Source organism: Stigmatopora argus, chromosome 6 (genome assembly GCF_051989625.1).
Source record: "Stigmatopora argus isolate UIUO_Sarg chromosome 6, RoL_Sarg_1.0, whole genome shotgun sequence".
NCBI lineage: Eukaryota > Metazoa > Chordata > Actinopteri > Syngnathiformes > Syngnathidae > Stigmatopora > Stigmatopora argus.
The window spans coordinates 6,042,979-6,069,704 of NC_135392.1; the positions used below are offsets into that span (position 1 = coordinate 6,042,979).

At 38.8% G+C, this 26,726-nt stretch overlaps 1 protein-coding gene across 2 annotated transcripts; it reads left to right on the plus strand.

Annotated features, from left to right (window-relative positions):
- The first annotated feature begins 755 nt into the window (after positions 1–755).
- On the plus strand, positions 756–25,471 carry LOC144075623 (sodium-coupled neutral amino acid transporter 3-like). 2 transcript variants are annotated; one of them, XM_077602882.1, is made up of 17 exons: positions 756–1,203; positions 9,582–9,807; positions 10,309–10,341; positions 10,833–10,923; positions 11,007–11,122; positions 13,722–13,795; positions 14,610–14,702; positions 14,805–14,886; positions 16,901–16,983; positions 17,816–17,874; positions 18,209–18,352; positions 19,153–19,232; positions 19,974–20,074; positions 21,049–21,173; positions 21,380–21,524; positions 21,622–21,725; positions 22,585–25,471. In XM_077602882.1, the coding sequence occupies exons 2-17, from the start codon at positions 9,671–9,673 to the stop codon at positions 22,687–22,689; spliced, it is 1,572 nt and encodes a 523-aa protein (XP_077459008.1). In that variant the 5' UTR covers positions 756–1,203; positions 9,582–9,670; the 3' UTR covers positions 22,690–25,471. The 2 variants fall into 2 exon arrangements, with proteins under 2 accessions (XP_077459008.1, XP_077459009.1); XM_077602883.1 differs by lacking the exon at positions 10,309–10,341.
- The last annotated feature ends 1,255 nt before the right edge of the window (positions 25,472–26,726 follow it).

Here is a 26,726-nt window from a genome sequence, read left to right on the forward strand (position 1 = left end):
ACCCCTGCGGCCCTAGTGAGGACAAAGCGGTTCAGAAAATGAATGAATAGTGATAAAATCCTGATATAAGAGAATCGTAAACGCAGATTGCATGAAACGTTTAAAATAAAAGAAGTCTTAAAATCGTGAACATTTAAAATCAGAGCTCAAAAATGGTATAAAATTACACAAACCCAGTTCTCTCTCTCGGTTTCCTCCCAGCTCCCAAAAAACATGCAGGGTAGACTGGTTGAGCATTATAAATTGCCGCTAGGTTTGAGTGTGAGTGTGAATGTCGTTCATCTCCTTGTGCCCTGCGATTGGCCGGCCCCTCACGACCCCTGTGAGGATAAGCGGTTCATAAAATGAATAAAAAAAAACAAGTAAAGAATAATGGCATATATGGAATATAAGACTACATCCTTGTGCGTGTCGTCCAGAGCGCGTGGTAGGTGAAGATGCTGCATGTGCATGTCTTCCTTTACTTGGTATGCCGAGGGAAAGGATGCAACTCACAATCCCAGGAGAAACGTGTGCAGATGACCTAGAAATGGAGCAAAATCACACCCACGCATAGGATGCGCGCACATGACTTCAATCCGCCCTACACATTGTGGATTGCGCATCAAGTGACGCAAATACATTGCAATTGGACAGGTTCGCCTGTCCACGTGAGTTATATTTTTGGATGCTGTTAAAGGAGACGTCCACGGGTGTTAAGAAAAAAAATGTGTATGTGACGTCCTCACATCCCATTCACATCTCCGTCGATTTACTGCGCATGCGTGAGCAAACAGGCGGTAAACCCACGGCGATAAATTCCCATACTCGATTTATCACCTCGCCAACAAGTCGCTCTTCTTTTTTTAACGTCTGATTTGGCCTTCCCACCGTCATAACAATTAATATTATAGTATGTCATTCGTGTGAGGATTAGGGGAAAAAACGAGGGTGGCAGCAGAAGAGGAGGGCTGTAGGGGGGCTCCATCAACATTTCCAACAATCCTTTTGATTGGAGTCGCCGCGTGCGTGCGCGCGTGCGATAGGCGGGTCGAAAAAAAAAAAGCGCTCCTCGCATCCCTCATCGAAGGAGATTAGGGCCAGGGGGAGGTAAAACACATGCAGAGGAACGGCGGTGGACACGACTGAAGGGAAGACGACACAAGACTGAGCGATCCATCTCGTGCGGACATATTCCAGAGTTGGAGGACACTTTCTTCTCCGGTAAGGCTGCCAACGACTGGCTTTAACTGCCACTCACATTTCTACTGGAAACGTGACAGTGGGAGAAGGCATCATTTTGACAGTGAAAGTATACAGTATTTAATGCATCTTCCTCCGTTCCAATTTTCTTATTGTTTGCTGCTTGCATGAATATTTCAATATTTCCAGTGAGCAACGATTTTACATGGGAACATCTCATGCCTTGGCATCATCCAAAAATGGTGGTATGTGTGGTGGTATTCAAATTAATTCACTTTCCAAACAGTAACAGTTTGGTAGGGAGTAAATAATAAGCTAAAAAAACAATTTTATGAATTGCCACTCATCTGTACAAACTGTCAAAATATGCATTAAATAAAATAATTACTTGTTTATTTAAACTAATCATGCTGCATTAATGTCACAGCGTTATAATCATTTAAATCAGTGGAAATTTGTACACAAAAGGTGGAGCTACACAGGTAAACAGACAATAAAACAACATTCTCTATTATATGTAACAATGTTTTTTACTACTACTACTGCAGCCTACTGAAGGGTTGTGATTGTATCTGTGTATATCCAGAGGCCTGCATTAGATGGCCAACAGGTTGCCAAGGTACAGACTCCCCAAGCAATTAAATTAATCATGATACATAGACTATTTTTTCTTTACCTGGTGCTATTACTGAAAGTTTTTTTCCGAAGTACAATGTTTTTTCCTATTGATAACCCATGGTAGACATTCAATATGTATATTTATGGGGAACAGTTGCGGTTTAATGGCAATTCAATTTATTCAAATAGTGAATTCTGGTGTTATTAGATACAATTATGGTCAAGTAAAATAATGAGCTCCTATTTCAAATTTAGCCCATGGCTATTGATTTTTGAATTGTTTTATGTTCACGTATGCTCACTTTAATTGGTTGGTGTCCAGTTCGGAGGGGATGAACTCAACTTCAACTTTGACTTTAGTAAGGATAAGTGGTAGATGAAATGGATAATATTTCTTACACAGGTTAATTGCACCTTTTTAATGTAGCAGAAGAGCATACATCATAATTTTAAATGTATGGGGTCACTTTTTTTGCTTCAAACTAAGAGTGGGCGATATGGGTAAAAAAATCATATCAAGATTTGAAAAAACAAAACCAAAGTCTTGATTTTACCACAATACTTTTTAAAGATTGCTTATAGTATTTTACAACTGACCAGCGAGAGATGGTCCGGGAAATAATCTGCTTAGAGCTCAGTCATACATTGTAATATTTCGAGAGAAAAGTCATAATACTACAAGATTAAAGGTGTAGTATTATATGATTTAAAGTCATTTTATGGCTTATTTTCATGGTTCATGAACTGGACGTGGTCTGGGTTTACGAACTTCAACTTTTGGTGACGTAAGGCCTGTGTGAAAATGTTGTAAAAATACAATATTAAAGTCATTATATTACTTATTTTTACATTTTGTGAACCGAAAGATATACTTTTTGGAATAATTTAATTTCAATTTTATTTACTTCATATTCTATTATAGATTAATGGTCTACAATATCTAGCCTTCAACAATGTTCAATTTATTTGAATAATGTAGGTCATTAGATGTTATTTTCCTGGAGTTGTCATGTGTGAAAAATACAAAAATCATTAATGACAGGCTATTGTAGCTTTGAAAAATGTCATCCTGTCAACGCACTTTGTTAGAAAGCGTAACAGCTTAATTTTTCTGCCACAAGCAACAGCTGGCTCACAGGGAAATCATGTTGGGTAATCATATGTTGATCAGGGACACTCCAGCCTCTTTTTGTGCCTAAGTATGAGTGTGAGCATGAATGGTTGTCCGTCTCCTTGTGCCTTGCGATTGGCTAACTGCCAATTCCGGGTGTCCCCCACCTGGTGCCCATAGTTGACTGGGATTAGGCTCCCATGTGAGGATCAGCGGATTAGAAAATGAATGCACATCAGGAAAAAAGGTGTCCATGTAAAAAAACGTCAAAAATATTTATATGATGTACGGTCACCTTAGGCCCAGTAAAGTATGTAAATGCAAAATGAAGTAAATTTGATTTTACTGCAAGGTCAAATACTAATCTTCTACAGTAAACTGGATGACAGCACTGTAGTGGCGAGGCAGGTTAGTCTCCCATTCGTACATTATGAATTTGATAAAGGGCTTGTGAGCAGCAGGTGGCAGTGAGAGGTGATTCAGGCTATGTCCCTTTAACCTCCAAAAATGTGATTTGTTTTTTTAATTTAGGTGTCTCGTGGTGTAGAGGTTCACTCGCCTGTCTTCGACGGTTAGGCTCTGGCATCCCTCTTGAGGATGTGTGCTATGGAAGATGAATGAATGAATGATGAATTGGACTTGGAGTATTTTTCTATCTTCACTGTATTTAAATGACTTTACTATCGACAATGCAGAACTAGGAGAAATTGGTAGTTGAATATAATGCCCACATTTCACATGATCGGCAAACCTACAATCTCAAGGTCAAAATACAACCACTCTACCACCTGTGTGTTCATGCACCATAAGGAATAACTCATAATGCTTCAGTCTTTTCATGACCGAATTTAGTAGAACGTGAACATAGGGGATTTTAATTCCTAGTAATTACAGGTATTGGATTGACTATTCTGATGAGCCGAAGCATCGGAATGTGTTGAGATTGTGTTTGGAGGGGTTGTTCATTACAAATAGTAAAAAAAGATTACCAGTCTTACCCACATTATTTTTCATCTTGGATTGTTGCACTTAGTATATTTGTATTTTATGGAAAAGTAAAGAAAATTAATTCTTGAACCTAGGCTATATTCAATTGTCATCCCCTAAACGTGTATTAGTAAGACCATCGTTGAGTGCCACAACTGAATGCAATTTAACTGAGCAAATGATAATGATTCAAGTACAACATTCCCTTTGTTAAAATACTCCAATTGAATGATATTGATGATTTAAATTTGATACATTTCAATTCGTTTTGGAAGATATTGTAGAGATAATGCAAAAAATGAAAAGCGCCTAGAATGCTGAGCTGGACTGTACATGGCAATCGTGTGGATGACCATTAGTGAATGCACATAACCATGGTGTCCAGCAATTAAAAGTAGAATGACTCCTCATCATTCTTTGAAACTTCCATGTGAAGATCAGCATGGTAACACAGTGGTCGCACACGGTAGATTGTACTTCCAGCTGGATGAATCCGTTGGCCCCCATCATGCACCCTTTCTTTTGCGAGCTTCCCGTGCAATGACGGTGAGGCAGATGCCAACAGAGGGATGCACTTTGTTTTGGGGCACATGACTGAGCGAGGAGAACTCTGGTATTATACAACAGTTGGCAAGTTTCAAGTTTTCTTATTGTTCTGGCTAATACATGAGCATACGCCTTCCTCTTTGGTTCTATCACTGGGTTCCTTTGTATTTGCTCGCTGGACATGCTGCCTTTGTTTCCACAATGCAAAACTAACCCTCTTTGGATGACGATTTGCCGCTAACAAAGTCTTTTTGTTCTCTCACCAACAACTTTGTTAAAATCTACAGTCAAATTATGGTATATGTGTGTGTGTATGTATGTATATATATTTACAAAATTCAAGTGAAGCTTACAAAAACTAAGCAACTTAATTCTACTGCATGCACGCATATAAATGAAGCTCTTTTTGTTTTGTAACAATTTTTTCCTAGTTCCTATGTCCACTGTATTTGACATGATATCTTAAAAGAAAAATGATTTCAGTATTTGAATTAACTTGCAAACAAAAAATTCTGTATGTGATAGGGCAATATTTTTATTCATTTACTTTGATACATTAATTTGGTGCACTATAAACTTGGGTAAGGTCGAATTCTGACTGGCAAATTACAACAACAAATTAAGCATGGACAGCATCTAGACCACATGTGGCCAAAGTGGCGGCCCGAGGGCCAAATCTGGCCCGCCGCATAATTTTGTGTGGCCCGGGAAAGTAAATCATGAGTGCCGACTTTCTGTTTTAGGATCAAATTAAAATGAAGAGTATAGATGTATATTACATTTCCTGATTTTCCCCCTTTTAAATCAATAATTGTAGTTTTTTAATCCTTTTTTCCGTCTTTTTAGTTCAAAAATCATTTTGTAAAATCTAAAAATATATTTAAAAAAGCTAAAAAAACAGTGTTTTAGATCTATAAAAAAACTGAATATTCAGGGCTTTTAATCCAGTTCTTTTAATTCATTTATTTAAAAAAATAATCTAAATATTATATCTAAAATGGTCCGACCCACATGAAATCGAGTTGACGTTAACGCGGCCCGCGAACCAACCTGAGTCTGACACCCTTGATCTAGACGGCATTCTGAATTGTTGATCCAGCGTTATCTTATATCAACTGTTCTAGCCGTAGTTGAAATTTGTTCCCTGGAGCGGATATTCGTAAATCTGAACAGCTGTACCCACCTATTTTTGTTCAGAGTGAAGGATTACAAGAACATATAGGCCTGATGCTATCACAGCCAGCTGACTTTCTTTTAATTTAGACAGATGTTGTTTTCATTGATAGTGTGGCAACACTTACACAATCATTTGTGCAATGATGTTGAGTTAGAGTGAGGGTTTTCACTCCACTCTAGATATATATGACAAAATGCTATATTTGACAAGCAAGAATGTATGGAGAGGTTTTATCCTAATTTCATGAATCCAATTTCCGGTTTCAACCAAGTTTATTTCGCGAAAATATTCCCTGATAGATCTATTAGCCGTCCATCAGTAAAATCGTGACCATGTTTAATCCCTTAATCTGATGAAAATCTCTTTCCAAAGCGTAGTGTGATTTGCATTAGTTGTTCCGCTTACAAATACTATGCGTGTAGTAGTTTATTTGTCCGTTGCATTTCTACTTTTCTTTCACGTATTTGTAAAAAACGAAATAAGAAGATTAAAATATTGTACTAGGGGCACACTGAAGGAAGGTTCTGCACGTTCATTGGGAGTATCATCAAAGTGGGATTTGAAGAATAAAGTTTAACATTTTATCCATCTCTGAGGAAAAAAAACAAATATGCACATAGAGTTCAAGAGGATGAGTCAGAGTGCACAGTCAGAGCCTGTTCAGGTATCACTTTAGGAATAACAATCAACAAAACTGCTCCGGAGCTGACGTCTCTCAGGACAAAGGCTTGCGTCAGAGCAGGCGGAATTAAGGCTCAGCTTGTTTTGGCAAAATGAGGTGCTGATTTGTAGAGGGCCTCAAAAAACAACCTTAGCCTCCCTCGCCTGTTGCCTTTAAAAGACTAATTTACTGCTCCAACAAAGACTACCGCAATATATGATTTACTCATCCTTTGATAGCATTAATAAAACAACTTTGTATGATGATGTGGACATAAATTATTACTCATTTTCATCTCCCATTTCATATTTTCTTGTAAAGTTGTTCAAGGGTTATGTTCATTTTTCTAAAGACTCGTGAAACAACTCCACAACTGACAGATTTATCCTTATCCTGTCAGTCTGTCCATGTTCTGCAGTGCTCTATGATGCATTTAAAATAGAAAAGCATCAGAGCGCAAGAGTGAATAAGAAAGAGAATCCTTTGCTACTACTACATAGTGGCCTCTTCTCTAACATACAATAAACCTTACATAAAACATAAGGTGGTACCCTATGTATTCATGTTCCACCAAGCAATACAGTTCACTTGAATACGCTACACCCTGATGTGTTTAGTAGCTATGCAAGCAGAATGGCCCTCCAAATCATGACTTCATAGCATGAGGACATAGACCAGTGATTGCAATGAAGAGAAAAAACATGACATAATTTCATGGACCATGAGGTCAAATGCCTTTAAATCTACTCCCACAGAGTTTATGGTTTCTAAAAATGTTACAAAGGCAGAACAAAAAACAAAAAAGGGGTTTCATTCTTTAGACCAGTGATTCCAAGCACTTGTGCTGTGAAAAATGATCGTAATTTATTGTCTTATATCTGATCATTTACTGTTAAATGTTCATCTAGGGCATTTCAAATATATCAGGGTGTCCCCCCGTGTGCGGTCGATTGGTCGCCGGTCTTTTGGTCGCCCCGACCGCGACAATGGGCGACCAAAAGACCGGCGACCAAAAGACCGGCGACAAAACAAGGTAAAACAACACGGTCTACGCATCAATAAAAGCCAACAATGGCCAGGAGCAGTTTCACTGAGCCAACGTGTGAGTGTATAAGAGTTTGTATGTACATGCGTTGTCCCTTTAAGAAGGTACGTCAGTCAGGGTCTTAACAAGTTCTCCAACAAAACACAATAAAAGTCCGGGAAATTTGGAGATTTTCTTTAGCCTAATAATTACTAGGGCATTAAGTATGACTAAATAGTAATTCGCAGTTTGTATTTAGGGAATTTGAGCAACGTTTTAAATGGTAATTATTAATAACCTTCCGGGCGACCAAAAGACCAGCGACCAAAAGATCGGCGACCAAAAGACCGGCGACCAATCGACCGTGTACCCCTCCTCCGGCCCGAAGTCAGCTGGGATAGGCTCCAGCACCCACCCGCAACCCTTGATAAAGCGGTTCAGAAAATGAATGAATGAAGGAAATCATCTGCCGCCTTTAATAAGAACACAATGATTGGACGTGCAATGACTCCCACCAATCAGATGTACGGTTTGTCGCCACGCTGCTCCAGGCCTTTGGGGTGGCACTCGTGTAACTGGAAAGGCCATCGTCTATTGTCCTTGAATGGCCTCCCCTTAGTCGTCTTGAGATTTGTGAACTCTGTGAGTGGCAGTGCGTTTCTGTGCGGTCATTTGTCGAATGTGTACGACCCATCGCTGCCGTCAGCGATTCTGCTACAACTGCACACGGAGAAAGGAAGAAAGGACCGTGGCATTTGCTGAATCCAAGGTGGCGTCTTTTCAATTAGAAGTTTTTTTTTGTTTTGTTTATTTCACTCTGTAGAGTGGCCCAGCAAAGTACAGCCAAATCGGCCTGGCAGTATAATGATGCCCGGGCACAATAGTGCCACTGTTACCCAACCTGTTCCCAGGAAACGACACAACATGTGCCATTGTGTACTGTGCTTTGCTGCCCAACCACGTTGCCTGGGTTTAGCCAGAGACACGGAGAAGTTGGCTGTGCAGCGAAGCTCACGGCAACATGGTTGGTAAGAGAGCTTCACAGGAATGATAGATGAAGTCTAGGTGTATTCACCTCTCTTTGTGTTTGGTGTGCTAATATTACAAAAAGCTACATTAGAGGGAAGGAAGGCTTTGGAGCGGAAGAACCCTGTGGGGATAGCAAATACAGCTGAGTGGTTGCCAAGAATGGCCCTATATAATAAAACCCTTGCATTGTTGCTATGTTGAACACTCCTCAATAAACAAGGGGACCGAGGAAGAAGTGTCAAGCGAAATAAAAAAAGCGACAGTTCAAACCGGTTGGTAGCTGGTCCGAGCTGGTTCCCCTCTTTATAACTGCACGGCATTTGAGTGTGTGGCAACCAGTGTGCTCTCACTTCTAGCTTTCAAGGGTGCTTATGCAGCACAGCCAAAGGGATCATTCAGTGCCAGCCAGCTGGGGGGCCTTTGGTCTGTGCCGTCCAGGAGAAGCATGTCACAAGCGCCATTCTGAGTCAGCCGGTCGTCTAAGACAGCACCACACGACTTTCAGGAAATAGCCAAGTGTGTCACACTTTAATGAAAGTCCCTCCTTTTGCTCAACCTAGACCTGTCAGTTGATATGTCAATTATGATTGGAATCTGTCAAAACATCTATTCAATGCAGTTCTTTACTGACTTTTTATTCTGGGCAAAGACTGTTTTTTTTGTCAATGTCCCTGGTAAATCGAATCTACAGTTTTTGCCAAAACTTCCCTTTGAATGATTTCAAGTTCACAGAACCTAGATTGATTTGAAAAACTTGAGCACAAGCCATTTGATGACTCAGATTTTGATTTATTATTTGCTTTTTCCCCCCAAATGTAACTCATATCATCTTCTGAACCGCTTTATCCTCACTAGGGTGGGGGTGCTAGAGCCTATCCCAGCTGACCATGGGCCAGAGGCAGGGGACGCCCTGAATTGGTGGCCAGCCAATCGCAGGGTACAAGGAGACAAACATCCATTCATGCTCACACTCATACCTAGGAGCAATTTAGTGTGTCCAATCAGCCTACCATGCATGTCTTTGGAATGTGGGCAGAAACCGGAGTACCCGGAGAAAACCCACACAGGCCCTGGGAGAACATGCAAACTCCACACAGGTGGACCGCTCACTGTGAGTTGTAAATAATGTACATGGCATCAATTTAAAAAAAAATCAAGATAAAACTGAATTGATGGATACTAAATAAATTTTGTGGTTATCTTACGATTTTCATAATTATTATTTATTATTCATTCCCATCTACAGGTTCCCGGTGGAACATAAGCTCATTCTCCAAGTAACGGCATACAAGTGAAGAAAGATTTCCTTGCTTAGCCACAAAGACAACAGAAGACATGAGCGAGGACAAGCCTGCTGAGGGTGCGGAGACGGCCCCCTCTGAAACAAACGCTCTTCCGAATGGTAGAGGTCACGATGCAATTGATGAGATGCCACCACCTTCCAAAATATCACCTGCGGCTGATGGCCAAACGTGAGTGTGTCTTCGTTGTCTTTCTTTTAGACACATGACAATGTAATTAGGCTGCAGAGAACATTTGCCCGAAACTGAATATGAAACATGATATAAGTTGTTCATCAATGTCAAGATAATGTGGCCTCACTGTTTAGCTGGCTTAGGATGTCGTCTACCCGCTGGCCCGGTTACCATAGTAACCGTCCCATAACTGCAGGGTTTAGGGTAGAAAGCTTGTAACAGCCAATGTGATGTAACCACTCGGTGTGTGTGCCTTTAAGCAAGACTCCGACTTCCTCATTATGCATCGATGGATAAACAATGCTGTTTGAATTGCCTGAGCTAAAAACCTAATTATCTTGTCCCTGCTGTCTGGCAGTCATTTTCCAGCACGTAAACGCTTCCGTCATCGAAAACCATGTCATCGCATTATTGTTGTCATTGTACGTATTATGACCAATAATCATTTCTAATTGTGCACTCGTTGGGTGATGGATGGCCTCTCTACAATACCTGTAGGGAAACGGCACCCAATAGTGGCCAGAATGCTAGGTACGTCTTTGCTGAAGATCTCAATTGTGTTTTATTTTCTCTCAATGTTTCCGGAGCTAATGTCAATGAGTTAGGTGCCCATAGGATTTCTAATGCTAGCCCCTTAAAATGGATTTCCGTTGTATGTCATATTGATTTAATAGGTGTTATCCTGTTAAAATACTATATTAAATATAATCTGTCAATACATGCAAATAACAAATGATGCACTCTTGCTGACACATAATACTATGATGACAAATAATTACATTAAATCATAATTCTGTAACCATGCTCTCTCTGGTCCAGATGCCATTATAGAAAGGCAAATGCATGAGCCAATCAATGTTCAAATGTGTGGGCACTTATAATAAGACCTTATTTTATTCTGCTACAGAATAAAATAAAAGACATCAACAATCAAAGGCACCTCTTATTGATATTAGCAGTTCATATCACAGATTTGCATCATTGCTGTTAATTGTTTTATCTTTATACTTTTTTCACTGAAGTCCCAACAGAACTGAGAATACGGAGGGCAACCAGACAGAAGGACACGAGTTCACCTCAAGTGCCGAGAGCAAAACACCGCGATTTACTGATGTAAGGACATGTGACCCTGAACTGTAATGAACAACAAATGCATAGAGGAATAACATAGAATGGGCTGCTATCTGTTTATATAGTTTGAAGGAAAAACATCAGTTGGAATGTCCGTCTTCAACTTGGGGAACGCAATCATGGGAAGTGGAATCCTCGGCCTGGCGTATGCGATGGCCAACACAGGAGTCGTTCTCTTTTTGTAAGTTCTTTGCATATTAAAGTTTTTTCTACATATACATAGTTTTTCATCCCCCTAAGAAAGTTAAATTGATATTAAATTAATCACTTGCAGAATAAATGGCTTGTTTTAGCCATGCTAAAATGTTGCCATTTTATGCCCATTATTGTTCTCTACATTCTACTTTTTGTATGTATGGCACATGTGTTATTAGGCTTAGCATGCCTAAGCCCCTGCAGCATTAGTGTATGACAAAATAATTTTGCCAGTCGCATCCGGGTACTGAAAAGTAGCAAGTTTTACTCCTTTCGGTTTGAAAGATATTGTGACTAGGCTTGTTTCAGTGTCCCAATGTGAGTCAGAAGAGTCTAATATGAATGTAATATCCACATATTGAGATAATCTGGATGCATGTGATTCATTCTAAATTGACACATGTAAAGAAAGGCACAGTGGCTCTCAATTGTTTTTTATAACTATAATCTCAAAATAGTCTCATTAAATGTAACTGATAACATCAACACTTTCCCCAACACTATTATCTCCCTTGTTTTTTGCATCTCTAGTGGAAGGTGTGAAATTGGGAGGTGGTTGCTATTATTCACACAAAAAATAACTATCACGTATATAGATTTCCAGCACAGGTAAAACAATGATATGCCACTTAATTTTGCCTTAAGAAATTTGAAAGTTAAGTGGGAGTTACTTCTTTCGACATTGTGTTGATCATGATGACGAAAAAAAAGGGGTTGCACCAATCGTTTGACCACTAATCAATAACAGCTGATTCCTGTATAATCAGTGATCCAGAATCCATCCGTTTTTTTGGCCATCAAAATACCCATTAACCAACATTCAAAGATCCTAGTATCCCTTATTAAGAATAAGGTAATATAGCTACATTGTAGAAATATAGTAGCAATGGCAAGCACATTTTTATCCCATCAGATTTGTGTCCGCCTCGAATTATTTAATGACATTATTGAAGTGTTTGCCAAGGCAGTCATGTCTGGGGGATTTGCCCTAAAAGCTTCTTATATTGAGTTGAGTTGTGTGGTCTCACGTTTTTAGCTTTGTGACCTGGGTGAACCTAGTATGTGTGTGTTTGACTCTTGCCCAGTGGCTCACATAGCAGACTACAGTACTCCGTCCGGCTCGATTCCTGGGCAATGCTTCATTCGCATTGACCCAACAAGTGACCAGTCCAGAGTGGATTATGGCTTTCGCCTTTGGACAACTGGGAATGGCTCCAGCCAGTGTGTAACTTTGAATAGGATTAAAATTGTTTATAGGAACAGCTCATGACCAGCATGCTTGCGTTTGTATCCTGTAAAAACTAAATTACATTATTTGCTTAATATAATTTTATTTGTTTGCCTTATAGCCTAATGATTCCAAGCAAGCAAAATATTGACTCAGGGGTTTCCAGCTTGTTGGTGACTAGGAATGCAGTGTGAATGCTGTGAGCTGAGCAACGGTGACCCAAGTGTGTGATTTTAAAATACATTTCTCAATGAACTATCAGTCTGTCTTGTTACTAGTCCCAAATTTACAAAAGAAATGAAGTAAATCGCCAAATGGACAAATAAATACAAAATGAAAATGAAGTATAGCTAATATAACAAAAAATGTGAAAACACTGATTCCTATATCCAGCAAAAACGTACTGTAAATCAATAAAGCAATGACGGCAAGTCAAAAAAAAGAAAGAGAGATTATTGTTAACTTGGGATTTTCTCTCAATCTGTCAAACCCAACATTGCTTTTGAAAAAGTTCATCTGCTGTGTCGCTGCTTAGTGTGCTAGAGGTCAGAGGGCAGACAACTTGATCAGCTGCAGTAACAATCCAAGATAAAGGCGAGCCCTGGGGACTTGCAAGCATGTATCTATACCACAGCTGCATAAATAACCGCAATGGCAATGTGTAGTGCAAGGTAAAGAAATACATTTTTATTTGTATTTACTCACAGTTGGTTTGGTTAAAGGTGCCATTTAGTGTTTTTCACCCCATTCTCTTTGATGTCCTATAATCAAATTTGCAAAAAATTGCATTGAAAACGTGTTCTCTTCAAAGCTATTTTACCCTGTCTTTTTGCCCATGTCTGCAAAAGGTTGGCTTCTCATGTCTAAATATGGATTGACTGGATTGTAGTTCAATTTGCAACCATGCTTTGCCCTGATTGGTGGACGTTCTGTCGTGATCATTTGACTTGTGGTGTTCGAAGTGTTACTTCCAAATTAACCAGAATTAAACGAGCGAATGAACTAGGCGAATGAACACTGCACCATTTTTCACCATTTGAATTTAACCACATAGCATTTTACACCACATAGCATTTTACAGATTTGCACTGTCCAGCTCTCATTTGACATCAACGACCCCAAGGTTCACAATCTAATCCACTTTTACGAACAGTATTAAGTATTGTGGTAATCTACAGATGTAGGAGGACCAGAAAATGCAGACACAGAAGCAGTCTGTGCATGTTTTATGAAGTCAATCTTTTCGAACGTGACCGGACGGAAATCAAATTCCGCAGAAGATCCTCTTTAAAGAATTAAATGGGGTTTTGGCTGGCAGTATTTCTATTTTATACTTTATTTACTTATCAATTTTCAGGGTTCTCCTAACAGTGGTGGCTGCCCTTTCGTCGTATTCAATTCATTTGCTGCTCAAGTCTTCTGGTATTGTAGGTATGTAACATGTTTGCAGCATGAAGATGATTCCAATCAGCTTTACAGTTTGTGTTGGTTAGACTTGTGAATTCACAAAGGATTGCAAGGTGGTTTGAATTTCTGCTAATAATGGAATAATTCATTCATCTTCTGTGCCTCTATGATAGCCAATATATAGATAGAATTTTATAGTAATGCAAAGCAATATTCAATTGGGAGGCAACATGACATTGGCAAAAGTTGTCATGTAGATATTATTACAATCGTGAATATGGCCCTAAAATATTTATTTTTATATTTTGTTATCTATTAGATTAGATTAGATTAGATTAAATTTCATTCTTCCCGTACTCGGGAAATTCTCTTTGTTACAGTAGCAAGAAGGTGAAAACACAGACACAGGAAAGACATTATAGACTTAAATAAAATAACTAATTAATAAGTAAAAATGTGGAAAATAAGATAATGTAATTTTATTCTGATTTAATCAATACATGTGAAGCTAAACTATTTAATGTGACTATATTGACCTAATGCTGAATAAACAAAAAATGTAAGCCTGATAATAGGAAAAATTTAAATATATTGGTCTTCTTTTATTAATAGTCAAGGGTAAGTACAAACCATCTAGATTGCTGTGGCAAATAGACAAACTGTATCAAAGGGGAGTGGATGAGCTTATTCTTTTCTTTAAGTCACATTTACATCCCTAAAATACTGTAGGTGCTACATGATATGGTAGCTCGCCTTCTAGCCATTCGTAAATGTCATGAAAAATACTCATTTGGGTCAAATGTACATTTTAATTATGAACTTTTCTTCATGCTCGAAGGTATCCGTGCTTATGAGCAGCTTGGCTACAGAGCTTTTGGCACCCCAGGGAAGATGGCGGCAGGTATCGCCATCACACTGCAAAACATTGGAGGTGAGCATATCAAAATAACTGCAAGATTTCTGTTACATTATTTTTGGAGATTTTGCCTTGCTGAAGTCTTATCTAAAAACAGCGTATGCCTACCTTTCACAGCAATGTCCAGTTATCTCTATATCGTCAAGTATGAATTTCCACTGGTCATTCAGGCCTTTCTTAAGGTGGATAAGCCTGCAGGGTGAGTAACGACACTTGACCTAAAATAATTTAGTGCCATCTTGTAGAATGAGGGATGAACATCAGACACAGTGGGAAATAGATGCCTTTTTTTCTTTTAAAACAAATACATATAGCCCTCTCACTGTCATGACAGTTGGATACACTGCACAGCTGGCGTGTGAACAGCTGTCATACTAACCCGAAGGAAGAGAGCACCATGCTAAACCGGGAAAATCTCTCTCAAAAAAACAGCTTCTCTCCATGAGTGTAATGCAAACCTTAGAATAGCTATGGTCAAGTGCAGGTGGCCACACAGACAAACAATTAGGAGTTGGAGTGGGATGTTAGCCCCTAACCATTTCACTCTTGGCCCACTTACAACCCATGTTCATTATATGTTGAAGGGGGTGGAACGTGTCACTCGCAAGGCATCATTAGTGATTAAATTGAGCTCTTCAATTCAGTGGAATTGAATGTTAAGAGAAGGATTTGAGGCCAAATGGAGTGGGTTGCTTGCAAACAGTTAAGCTGCTGTGAATACTTACAAAATGATGGCAGTTACTAAATTATAATTGTTTCTACAAATATACAGATGAAGAGCTTTCAAATGGTGACCTACACCTTAAATTCATTACATTTACTCATTAAATACCCAAATCACAATTTCTTGTCTCCACTCAGAATACCATGCATGTTTTGAGGCGTGAGCGGTCGATTGGTCGCCGGTCTTTTGGTCGCGGTCTTTTGGTCGCGGTCTTTTGGTCGCCCGGACCGCGACAACGAGCGACCAAAAGACCGGTGACAAAACAAGGTAAAACAACACGGTCTACGCATCAATAAAAGCCAACAATGGCCATGAGCAGTTTCACTGAGCCGACGTGTGAGTGTATAAGAGTTTGTATGTACATGCGTTGTCCCTTTAAGAAGCTACGTCAGTCAGGGTCTTAACAAGTTCTCCAACAAAAAACAATAAAAGTCCGGGAAATTTGGAGCTTTTCTTTAGCCTAATAATTACTAGGGCATTAGGTATGACTAAATAGTAATTCACAGTTTGTATTTAGGGAATTTGAGCAACGATTTAAATGGTAATTATCACTTACCTTCCGGGCGACCAAAAGACCGGCGACCAAAAGATCAGCGACCAAAAGACCGGCGACCAATCGACCGTGTACCGTGCTTAAGAAAAATACATTATACATACATTGACATTATTACGCAAATTCCATTCGCAATAAAGTAAATATTGAGAGAATACAAAAGTGCAAGATGTCAACTCCAAAATAAGATTTCCGATCGCAGGGTCTGAGTGGATTTTTTCCGGGTATGCAGTGCCCTTCCAGATCCTCAAAATGGTACACGGTCAAAAAAAAATATTTTTATCTTAAGCACCTGTTTTTTATTTTTTTTATTTTTTTTATAAATGATGGTGGGTTTGTAATTCTGTGATAATCATGGAAAGATTGTGTCCCTGCACCAGATGGCCAGAGGGCAAGGTGACAACAGAATAGATGAGGCTCAACATTTTTACATTGTGTGTGTGTGCGTGCCTGAGGCAGGGCCATACAGCTACCAAGAGCGTGTGTATCTATGCAATTTTTGCACTTGATGGAAGAGAAGAAGGCTAGCACCCTATCTAAAAATAGCCCCTTGTTGTTTCACACTAGCATAGCGCATTGTCACGGTTATGCTTCGCCAAACCTCCCCCTGGATTCAAAATCTTGTTTTTTGGGATGGCAATATTTGCAACAATTTTCAATTGTTACCATAATTGTTATCCCCAACAATTACTCTGCAAGACATAATCAAGTGAGCTGTGACAAATTTCCAATTTGGTGGTTTTAAATAATTGGTGAAGGAATGACTTTCATTCCGCATTTCCACCTTCAAAGCACTCAAAGAAGTTTCATACTATATCGTCATTTTAGTACTCAATGAAGACATTCCACACTGAATACATAGTTTTGAATAAATAGTCATTTTTTTCATGTTATATTTAGTTTTTGTGATGGTCTAATCTTGCTACCTATCTGCAGTGAATGGTACTTGAACGGCAACTACCTTGTGATCATTGTGTCCATCGCTGTGATCTTGCCACTGGCACTCATGAAGCAGCTTGGTGAGTCTATGCATTGATAATTTTTAAGTATATTAGCATGACACTTGTGACATATATAATACAATGTAGTGTTTCCTCGAGATATGATTTGAACTCATTTTGGGACCACACAAGGAAATCACTCGTCTTTCAAATCATCTTTCATCATTGAAATGAAGAGAAACGTCGTTACATTGTTTTTTAAATTTTGTTTATTTATTTATTCTCTTATTTTACTTGAAACAGTTTGAAGCATTCTATAAAATAGGAGAATTGTTTACTGTCTGCCAAACTGGCTTATTTTGCAGTTTATTGTGTCTGCACTGCCAGACATTGCTCGTAAGTCAAGATTCCAGAAAATTTCCCGAAATATGGCTCATATCTAGAAAATCTGTATTAAGTCAGTCTATCTCCAGGCAGAAACTGTATTGGGCACACGGTTAATAATCGGACATAAGACCCAAATAAGTGAAAAAAAAAAGTTTAAAACGGGTTAAAAAAGGTTAAAAGTGAAAGCAAGTTCTATGAGTTCACTTTAATGTTATAAAGTTAAAATTTGTGTCTACAAGAAACACATGAACCGGAAACAAGGTTACAATACTATCACTTATTTCATTTGTGTACATAACCTGACTCCAAAGGAATCCAGGGCATCATTGTTAAGGGATGCATTAGAGTCACTAATGAGCTCCTTTTCCCAGCATATCAAATCACCAGGGAATCCAATATTAGATTAGCTTCACTGTCACCCAGTGAAGAAACATTTTACATAGTTACAATAGAAGTATTAAAGTCCTGTCACTGTAATACATGAATATACAAGAAATAATGCTAATAAGCTATTTTGTTCCAGGGTATTTGGGATATACCAGTGGTTTTTCCTTGAGCTGCATGGTGTTTTTCCTCATTGCGGTAAGTCTTGGTTGTCTTATGGATAAACGTAAACATGGTCAAAAGAACAGTAGTACATGCTGATGTACTGTAATCAGCTTGTAATAAAATTGACCTTCCCATCAGCTCTGCAATATTCTCTTTTGCTGCCCCGGCTCGCTATTTGCGTGCTGCTGTTTCAGGCTACGCTGATTGTCTGACTTTCACTGACCTACTTATGCCTGTGCGAGCTGTAATCCATGAATTGCTCTCTCTCTCCTTCTCTCCTTTTCTCTTTAGGCGATAGATACCGCTTGTTCAATATTCAAACTGCATCTTTTTTCAAGGTGATGCATGTCCGTTTGCACCCCTGCAGGTTATCTATAAGAAGTTCAATGTCCCCTGTCCGTTTGTGGACTTTACCTTCAATGGCACTGCCGGTGGCCTTCTGAACATCACGGATCCTGGTGGAGAGGTAGACCCTTCCTGCGCTCCCAAAATGGCCAACCTCAACTCCCAAGTAAGATTCAAGCATGGTCACGCATCCAGACTGCCACTGAACACCACACACTTATGTCATCTGCAGCATGCTGCCAGCGACATAGCACTATCCAAGCATGGTCACATTTGGCTTGAAGCACTGTATAGCACCCTACGTGTCAGTGAAGTGTTCATTAAGGTGTTAATTTATGGGGGAAATAAGTAAACATCAAAATTGGTCATTTACTGCTCAACAGTGGGCGTGTAATCGGCAGTTTCATGACAATGCAAGGTCATAGTTTTTCTTTGGGGAATAAAACAGTATTTGCTGATGTTACCAAGTCAATCTCGATTCTATTTAATTTTATTCTTAGATGAATTATTACAGTATGCACCAATTCAGGTTCACGTGTGGGATCAATTCCCGCTCAGTGGCGGGGTGATTATGAGTGCGAATGGTCGTCTGTCTCTGTGTGTCCTATGACTGATTGTAGACCAGTCTAGGGTGTAGTCTGCCTTGCGCCGCAAATCAGCTGGGATAGGCTCAAGCATCCCGTGATCCCGACCAGAATAAGTGGTGTTAATAATAAATGAATGCACTAATTCAAGACAATTAATTGCATTCCACATCAAACAGTAAAAAATAAAAATAAATATTTTGATGTTTTTGAAAACTTTATTGCTGAAACTATTGAGAAATTGGGGGGTTCATCACTGGGCAACAATTAGCTCTCTGTCATTTGTGTAGCCGAGGAACAGCCAGAAAAGCGCAAAATTGGTGGTAAGACGCCTAGGATGGCGCTGCTGTATCTATGGTGACGTTTTGGGGTTCATTTTCAGACTGCCTACACCATCCCCATCCTGGCCTTTGCCTTTGTGTGCCACCCTGAGGTGCTGCCCATCTACACAGAGCTACGCAAGTATGTGCTTACAACGGAAAAAAAGCTCTGCCCACCTAACGGCCAAATGGGCTTCAATTTCAACTGCGTGTTTGGCTCATTCTTTATTTTGATTTTTTTTTTTGGCACTGCTTTAACTCCTGGCATGCGGTATGCGTAATGTTTGCTTCCAAACACAGTTGGATCCTACAATTAGTGGGTTACAGTGGAATCTCCAAGGCCGAATGCTATACTATGTCATAGTTATTGCACACGTCTGGTGTCAACAACTGGAAAGTTCACAATTTAATATAGACTTGCACACAATAATAATTGTTTAGTATTTAGTATCCAGGCTTTGTTACCACTTGAGACAGGACTAAGCCTCTCCATTACATGTCTGTCAGTGTGAGAACTTTATTTTTTGTGTATCGTTGTTGACTTCTCTTTGTAAAAAAAAAAAACCAAGCTATCAATCCATATACTGGTCGACTGGTCACGAGGCAATCGAAAAACATTTACAATTTCATTAACTCTATCAGTGAGTGAAAACCGAGCCCGCCAATGCAAATGAATGCAATCCAAATGAAAACAATTTTCAAATTAGGAGGTCAAAAACAAGGTTCTTTGACCAAGGAGGTTCCACTAAACAAATTCAAAGGCTGCAAAATGTTCATGCTGCTAAAACTAATTTTAATTCTGCTTATATTTACTCTTGTGATAATGTGATTAGTCTATGTTTGTGTGTATGTGATATCATATGGCTTTATCTCTATATTTTAGCCCCACCAAGAAAAAGATGCAACATGTGGCCAACATGTCCATTGCAGTCATGTACGTCATGTATTTCCTGGCTGCTCTATTTGGATACTTGACCTTCTATGGTGAGGAATGTTAATCTTCCTCTCACTGCAGAATAACCATTGCAGTTTTCCCCATTTAACCATTTGTATGAACAATCATGGCATTGGTGTTTTATATTGAATGTACAAGTTAACAATAGCATTGTTATTCTCAAAAGAAGCCACACTTTTAGGGGTTTAAGCGTATTCTAGTCTCAGAGCAGTGGGTGGGAAAGGATTTTTGGACTTCACTCCATTACTGTAATCTTAAGGAAAAATGCTGAATAAGGAAACAACAACTATTATTTTCATTTCTTAACATTACACCATCCCTGTAAAATGTAAATGATTGTGATGGATGTGAAACTATTTATTTGGTTACATGTATATCACTTGTTTGGCTGCATCTCATCATTTACTATAGTTATGAATAGCTTTTAGTAGAGGTGAGTGATATGATATATGGATTTAGAGTTACAGGCTGAATTCAGAACTAAACAGAGGGCCTCTCCTGAATAAATATTTTAAGAAGGATGATGTATCACTGCCATCTAGCTCACGGTAACAAAATGCCTATTAACTCAGTCATGTATTTTATCCGATTCAATCTCTGTTCTTGATTTCTTTTTTTAAAAATCATGCCTACTGATAATATCACTTAAATGAATTAGTATTTTATTTTGAATTGGTTCACTAGCACATTTATTCTTTATAATTATGATGTTATTTATTTTAAAATAGATAGAGCAGAGAATTTTTCAATTGCTTTACTTTAGTATTGGACTAGACTAATTTCACAAAACTATTAAACATATTAATCTAACATTTCCAAACATTGTCAGTCAATCAACTATAATCAGGTTCTTTGCAAATAATGTTTCAAAATGGGCATGAACTATTGAAATTTTATCTACACATTCTTTTATACTTTTCAACATGAATTTGCACCCACCATTTGTGTACCACTACTTATTTTAATGATGTCACATTTCATTTTTGGACTTTTTATCATTTAGGCGAAGTGGAGGCTGAGCTGCTTCACACCTACAGTCGCATTGACCCGTATGACACGCTCATTTTATGTGTACGGGTTGCCGTGCTTACCGCTGTCACGCTCACTGTACCCATTGTGCTTTTTCCCGTAAGTATAATTGACATTTTAACACATTAAATATACAAGGTTAAACAATAATGTGATTCCCCACTATTTACGGGATTTGGGGACAGAACATTGAAAATGTAATTGACAATGTAGGATGGCAAATTGCACTAAAATATGAACTTGTGAGGGTTCTCATAGCGACTTTGCCGTCTTCATTCACTTTTTCGTGTCTCTCCTTTCATCAGGTCCGAAGGGCTATTCAACAGATGATGTTTCCAAACAAAACCTTCAACTGGCCACGCCACATTGCAATTGCATTCATTCTTCTTGCATTCATTAACCTGCTGGTTATTTTTGCCCCAAACATCTTGGGTATTTTCGGGATCATTGGTAGGCATACACAGCAACTGCAAATGGTCAACACATTCGAAATCTTAAAATGTATATAATAGTATTCTTTTCTTTTGGGGGGGGCGTGTATTATCAGGTGCCACGTCTGCTCCTTGTTTGATCTTCATCTTCCCTGCTGTTTTCTACATCCGTATTGTACCCAAAGAAGAGGAGCCACTGCGCTCAACCCCTAAAATCCTGGTGAGAAACCCAAAAATAGTTATGATAGAATTTATATATGGAAAAATCACCATACTGCATTAGTTTACAGTTTGACATCAGATAGAGAACAGAAAAGAACATCTTTCTCTAGCCTCTATGTATACAAAGTTAGTACAGTGGTACCTCGACATACGATCTTAATCTGTCCCGGGACTGAGATCGTATGTCGAGCTTTTCGTAACTCGAGCGGACGTTTCCCATTGAAATGAACTAAAAACAAATTAATTCGTTCCAACCCTGTGAAAAACACCAAAAACAGGATATTGGATTGGAAAAAATGTTTTATTTCTTCTAATTCGCCATCTATTAACAAAGTAACACATAACTAGTGGTTTAATAGTAATAAAATGTGTTTAATGGGTAGTGGGTAATGAAGTTTTATTCTGAGAAAGGGTGCTATTGCCTATCGTTGTGTGCACGAATATACTTCATTACCCAGAAAGCCCTCTTTTTGCCCGCGCATGCGCGTTGTGCGTTTCCTGGTCGATGCGTAGGAGAAACTAGTCTGAATAAATCGTTCAGTGCTCGTAGATATCTGTTATACACGAAAGAGATGTGGCAAAAAAGACAGTGTGCTACAATGATAAACAGCCTCTCATGTCATGGCCACCTGGCTTGGTCGCATCTCGAAATTTTGATCGTATCTAGGGCGAATTATTCGATCGAAATTTTCATAGTACCTCGAGCATGTCGTAGGTAGAGCTGATTGTAGGTCGAGGTACCACTGTACAGGATAATTTAAAAAAAAGAATGAACCAATAGGCCCATTCGAGATTTCCGTTAAGTTGTATGGTTGTTGACTGTCACATATTATTTTTATTTTATGTATCTGTTACAGGCAGCCTGCTTTGCTGGGCTCGGCTTCCTGTTCATGATCATGAGTCTGAGCTTTATCATTATTGACTGGACTTTAGGCAGTAGCAATGCCAGTACTGGCCACTAAAGAACCCCACAAACCTGTCCATGAAATCAATTTTCCTTTTTGTGGATTTAGTTTAAACCTTGGTCATTGTGTTTTTACTTTTGATCTTCCATAGACAATTTTGGAAGAGTGATAGGTTTTAAAGGACTTCCTGTCTCGGCACACAAAAAAATAGGACTCCATGTGTTTGCACAAAACAAACTCGGTACTGTAAGACCTGCACACAACACTACTGTACAGAAATATGTCCTTTTTGGGGGGGTTGAGGGAGGTGTTCAAGGGTGTGCCTTGTGAGGAGATCTGTAGATGAGATCTGTTCAGACAAAAAAAGCAACACTGTAGGAAGCTACTTCCTTTCTATGGTCAGATGTAACTGTGCTGACACAATTCATGACTGCTGAGATAGCAAAGCATACATTCCTTTTGGCTCAATTGAACTTGTTGAAAGTTGTCTTAAATTCTGAGAGGCTTCTACAACATAACTGTAACCCTAATATTCCGTCCGAGCCCGAGTGTAGCGCAAAGCACATTTTCAACAACATTCCTTCCTCATCAATCTATATTTTATGATCAACGGGATGTTTTTTTTATTTTATTTTATTGCGTATCGTATTCTTTTGAATAAACTCCTTGCTGTCCTAAATTGGTAAAACAAAAAGTGGTGTCTTGAGATACAAGTTAAAATTTGTCCATGACTGGATGGGAAAAATGAAATTTTGCACCACCAACCACCCAATATTAGACTGCTTAATGTTCAAATATCTGGTGCTTGAATAATTACAACACCACCACAATACTGATATGTTAGCCATTTTTCAAGCATAAAGCTTATCACATTTCAGTGCAGCAAAGCCATATGATTGTTTTAAATATAGAATAAGGGATTCTTATTTTATGTTTAGTTTGACAGTACACTTTAACTTAGAACTGGTTGTTATCAGGGTGGCCCACGGGATGAGTGGTTAGCGCGTCGGCCTCACAGTGGGGGACCTGGGTTCAAATCCAGGTCGGTCCACCTGTCTAGAGTTTGCATGTTCTCGCCGGGCCTGTGTGGGTTTTCTCCAGGTACTCTGATTTCCTCCCACATTCCAAAGACATGCATGATAGGCTGATTGGACACTCTAAATTGCCCCTAGGTATGAGTGTGAGCGTTAATGCTTGTTTGTCTCCTTGTGCCCTGCGATTGGCTGGCCACCAATTCAGGGTGTCCCCTGCCTCTGGCCTGAAGTCAGCTGGGATAGGCTCCAGCACCCCCCGCGACCCTAGTGAGGATAAAGCAGTTCGGAAGATGAGATGAGATGGTTGTTGTCAACAAACTTGAATCGAATTCACTACCACTATGTAGTGCTGCTATCTCAAATATTTGCTCTGAAGTAAAGACATGAATTTTGACAAACGATGGCTTGTATCTAGAAAAAATCTTAAGTGTTGACTCTTATCTCAAGGCACCACTGTTTATGTTTTGTTTTGAATAATTACCTATACTGGAGACCTCAAAAGCATTACCTCTATGTGTCCTTTCTGGATTATTTTAAAACAAACAACAAAAACAGTACAGAACGTGCGTTATTATTTACATGACCATCTAAATAACAGGGTCCATTCAAGCAGTAGCTTTCGGTAGTCATGTCTTCATAAACGATAAATGACATGCAATACTGTCAGCATTGTTGCTGTTTAGCATTAGCACTTTCTTTGACTAAAAGCACAACATCTCTTAGCCGTTCTAGCTGAGTGATTGCGTGTAAAACATTTTAGACTTGTTTGGGCGTGTCTCTTTTCTATAACACGATATATGCTGTATTAATCAATCTAATGGAAATTCCACAAAAGTAGCATCGTGTCGATGGGTGTTATATCAAATGGTACTTGAATTAACAGAAACTTTCCTGACCTTCTTCTCCTGATCTATTTAATAGAGCAAAGGTGAATAACTGTCGTATGTATTGGTGCAGGTTTTTAATATTTATGAAAGGAAACATCACAGTTATGGTGACTATACTGTGGTGTTGTCAAATTTTAACATAAATCTACGCATATACTCCAACAACTGAAGTACAATTCAAGTGTTAAAGCAAATTTGCTATGCCACCAGTTGTACAGTTGGCTGATGCTGCTCAAAATCATTAGTGCTCTTGTCAGCCTTTCTGTATTTTAACATTGTTATCTGAGTCTCACATTGTTAAACTGGTCATTACTGTGCAAGTATGTGGTTGTGCTTTCAGTTTTTACACAACAAATGTTGTTTGTCCCCATTTTTATTTGCTGTGTCTCTGCTTACAAGGTTTTTCTATTCATTTATAGAGCGGTTAATTTGGGTCAGCCTTTGTGTCTGCAGAGATTCAAATGGGTCTCCAAATTATTTGATATCCATGCAAAACAGAAAACTCATCAAAGATGTGAAATATTATTAATTGTGGTCTGTGAAACTTGTTATTTGTGGATGATGCAACAAAACCTCTTGGAATCCTTTGCCAGCTCTCAGTAACGTTTGTGTTGTTATAAATAAAAATTAGCATTAAACAATGACATTGGGCAGCATTTATAAACAAAAATGTAAATACTTGTACACCCTTTATATTCAATATGCATATATAGTTTGTATAATGTATATAGCAGTTATAGTTTAGTCCAATATACATATATTATATATAAAAAAAATATATATATATATCATTTTCAAAGTGCTTTTAAACCTATTGTCCTTCAATTGGTGTCTATTTTACTGTTTGTCTATATTTTAATATGTCAATGACAGTATTGTACTGTAAACAATGTTGCAATAAAGATAATGAAGTACCTATGTTTCGAGTGAATGTTCCAATGATGATGACTATGCTGATAGGCTTGTTACTTTTCCGACATTATATTAAGGCTTGCGTGGGTTTTCCCTGGGTACTCCGGGTACTCCACTTTCCTCCCACATTCCAAAAACATGAATGGTAGGCTGGTTGAACACTCTAAATTGCCCACAGGTAAGAGTGTGAGCTGTCTCATTGTGGGATTGGTTGGCCACCGATTTGGGGTGTCCCCTGCCTGGTGCCCATAGTTGGGATAGGCTCCAGCACCCTCTGCATCCCTTGTGAGGATAAGCAGCACGGAAAAGAAATGAATGAATTTGAATTGAATTGAATGCTTTTATTGTCATTTTACAAGTATAATGAGATTTAAAGCTTTCACCATGTAGTGCACAAATATCAACAACCAACAGACAAATAAATAATCAATAAATAAGAAATAAATAAATAGGTAGTCCAAATGAGGTCAGCAGAGCGGAGCGATCTTGTTCCGTCTGAAGTCCAGGATGAGTTCCATGGTTTTGGAGAGGTTCAGTTGTTGAGAGCACCATTCGCTGAGTCTATGGACTCAACAACAAACAAACAAACAAACACAGATAATAATTTATATTAATGATAAATACATAATCAATACATAGTAATAGATAAATAAGTGGTCAACATAATAAATAAATAGTATAAGTAGTAGTAATGTCTTGATTAGATCCTAGGTGCAGAACTCGAGTTGAGTATGGTGACAGCCCTTGGGAAGAAACTGTCCTTGAGTCTGTTGGTCTTGGCTGTTATGGCTCTGTAGCGCCTTCTCGTGGGCAGCAGGTTGAAGTGGTGGAAGCTGGGATGAGTATTGTCTTTTATAAGGCTCTCTGCTCTTCTAAGGCACTGGGATTTGTAGATGCTGGATAGGGTAGGTAGGGGGCAGCAATGATACACTGTTAATATAAAATTGAGTTGCATACAGAATACAATACAAACAAAAACAATACTTAACTCAGTCCAGAGCAACTGAGCAACAGAAACTATATTTGATAAAATTACACATGTTTGACTTATCCTTTTTAATTTTTATATCACACGGATAACATGATATAAAACTGGTTCTAAAATACCTACCACCTAAATGTAATTATGGCCAAATGATTCACACAGAGATGATCAATGTGCACTTTCCTTAACATTTTTTTCCTTGGCTGGCCACCAATTCTGGGTGTCTCCTTCCTCTGGCCCGAAATCAGCTGGGATATGCTCCAGCACCCCCCGCGA

What these genes read in the sequence shown, in the direction of transcription:
- LOC144075623 (XM_077602882.1), top strand. Translation starts at nt 9,671, where the DNA reads ATGAGCGAGGACAAGCCTGCTGAGGGTGCGGAGACGGCCCCCTCTGAA. An exon ending in CCTGCGGCTGATGGCCAAAC is followed by an intron (nt 9,808 to 10,308) that starts GTGAGTGTGTCT and finishes CAATACCTGTAG; the next exon opens with GGAAACGGCACCCAATAGTG. An exon ending in GGGTATTTTCGGGATCATTG is followed by an intron (nt 21,525 to 21,621) that starts GTAGGCATACAC and finishes GTGTATTATCAG; the next exon opens with GTGCCACGTCTGCTCCTTGT.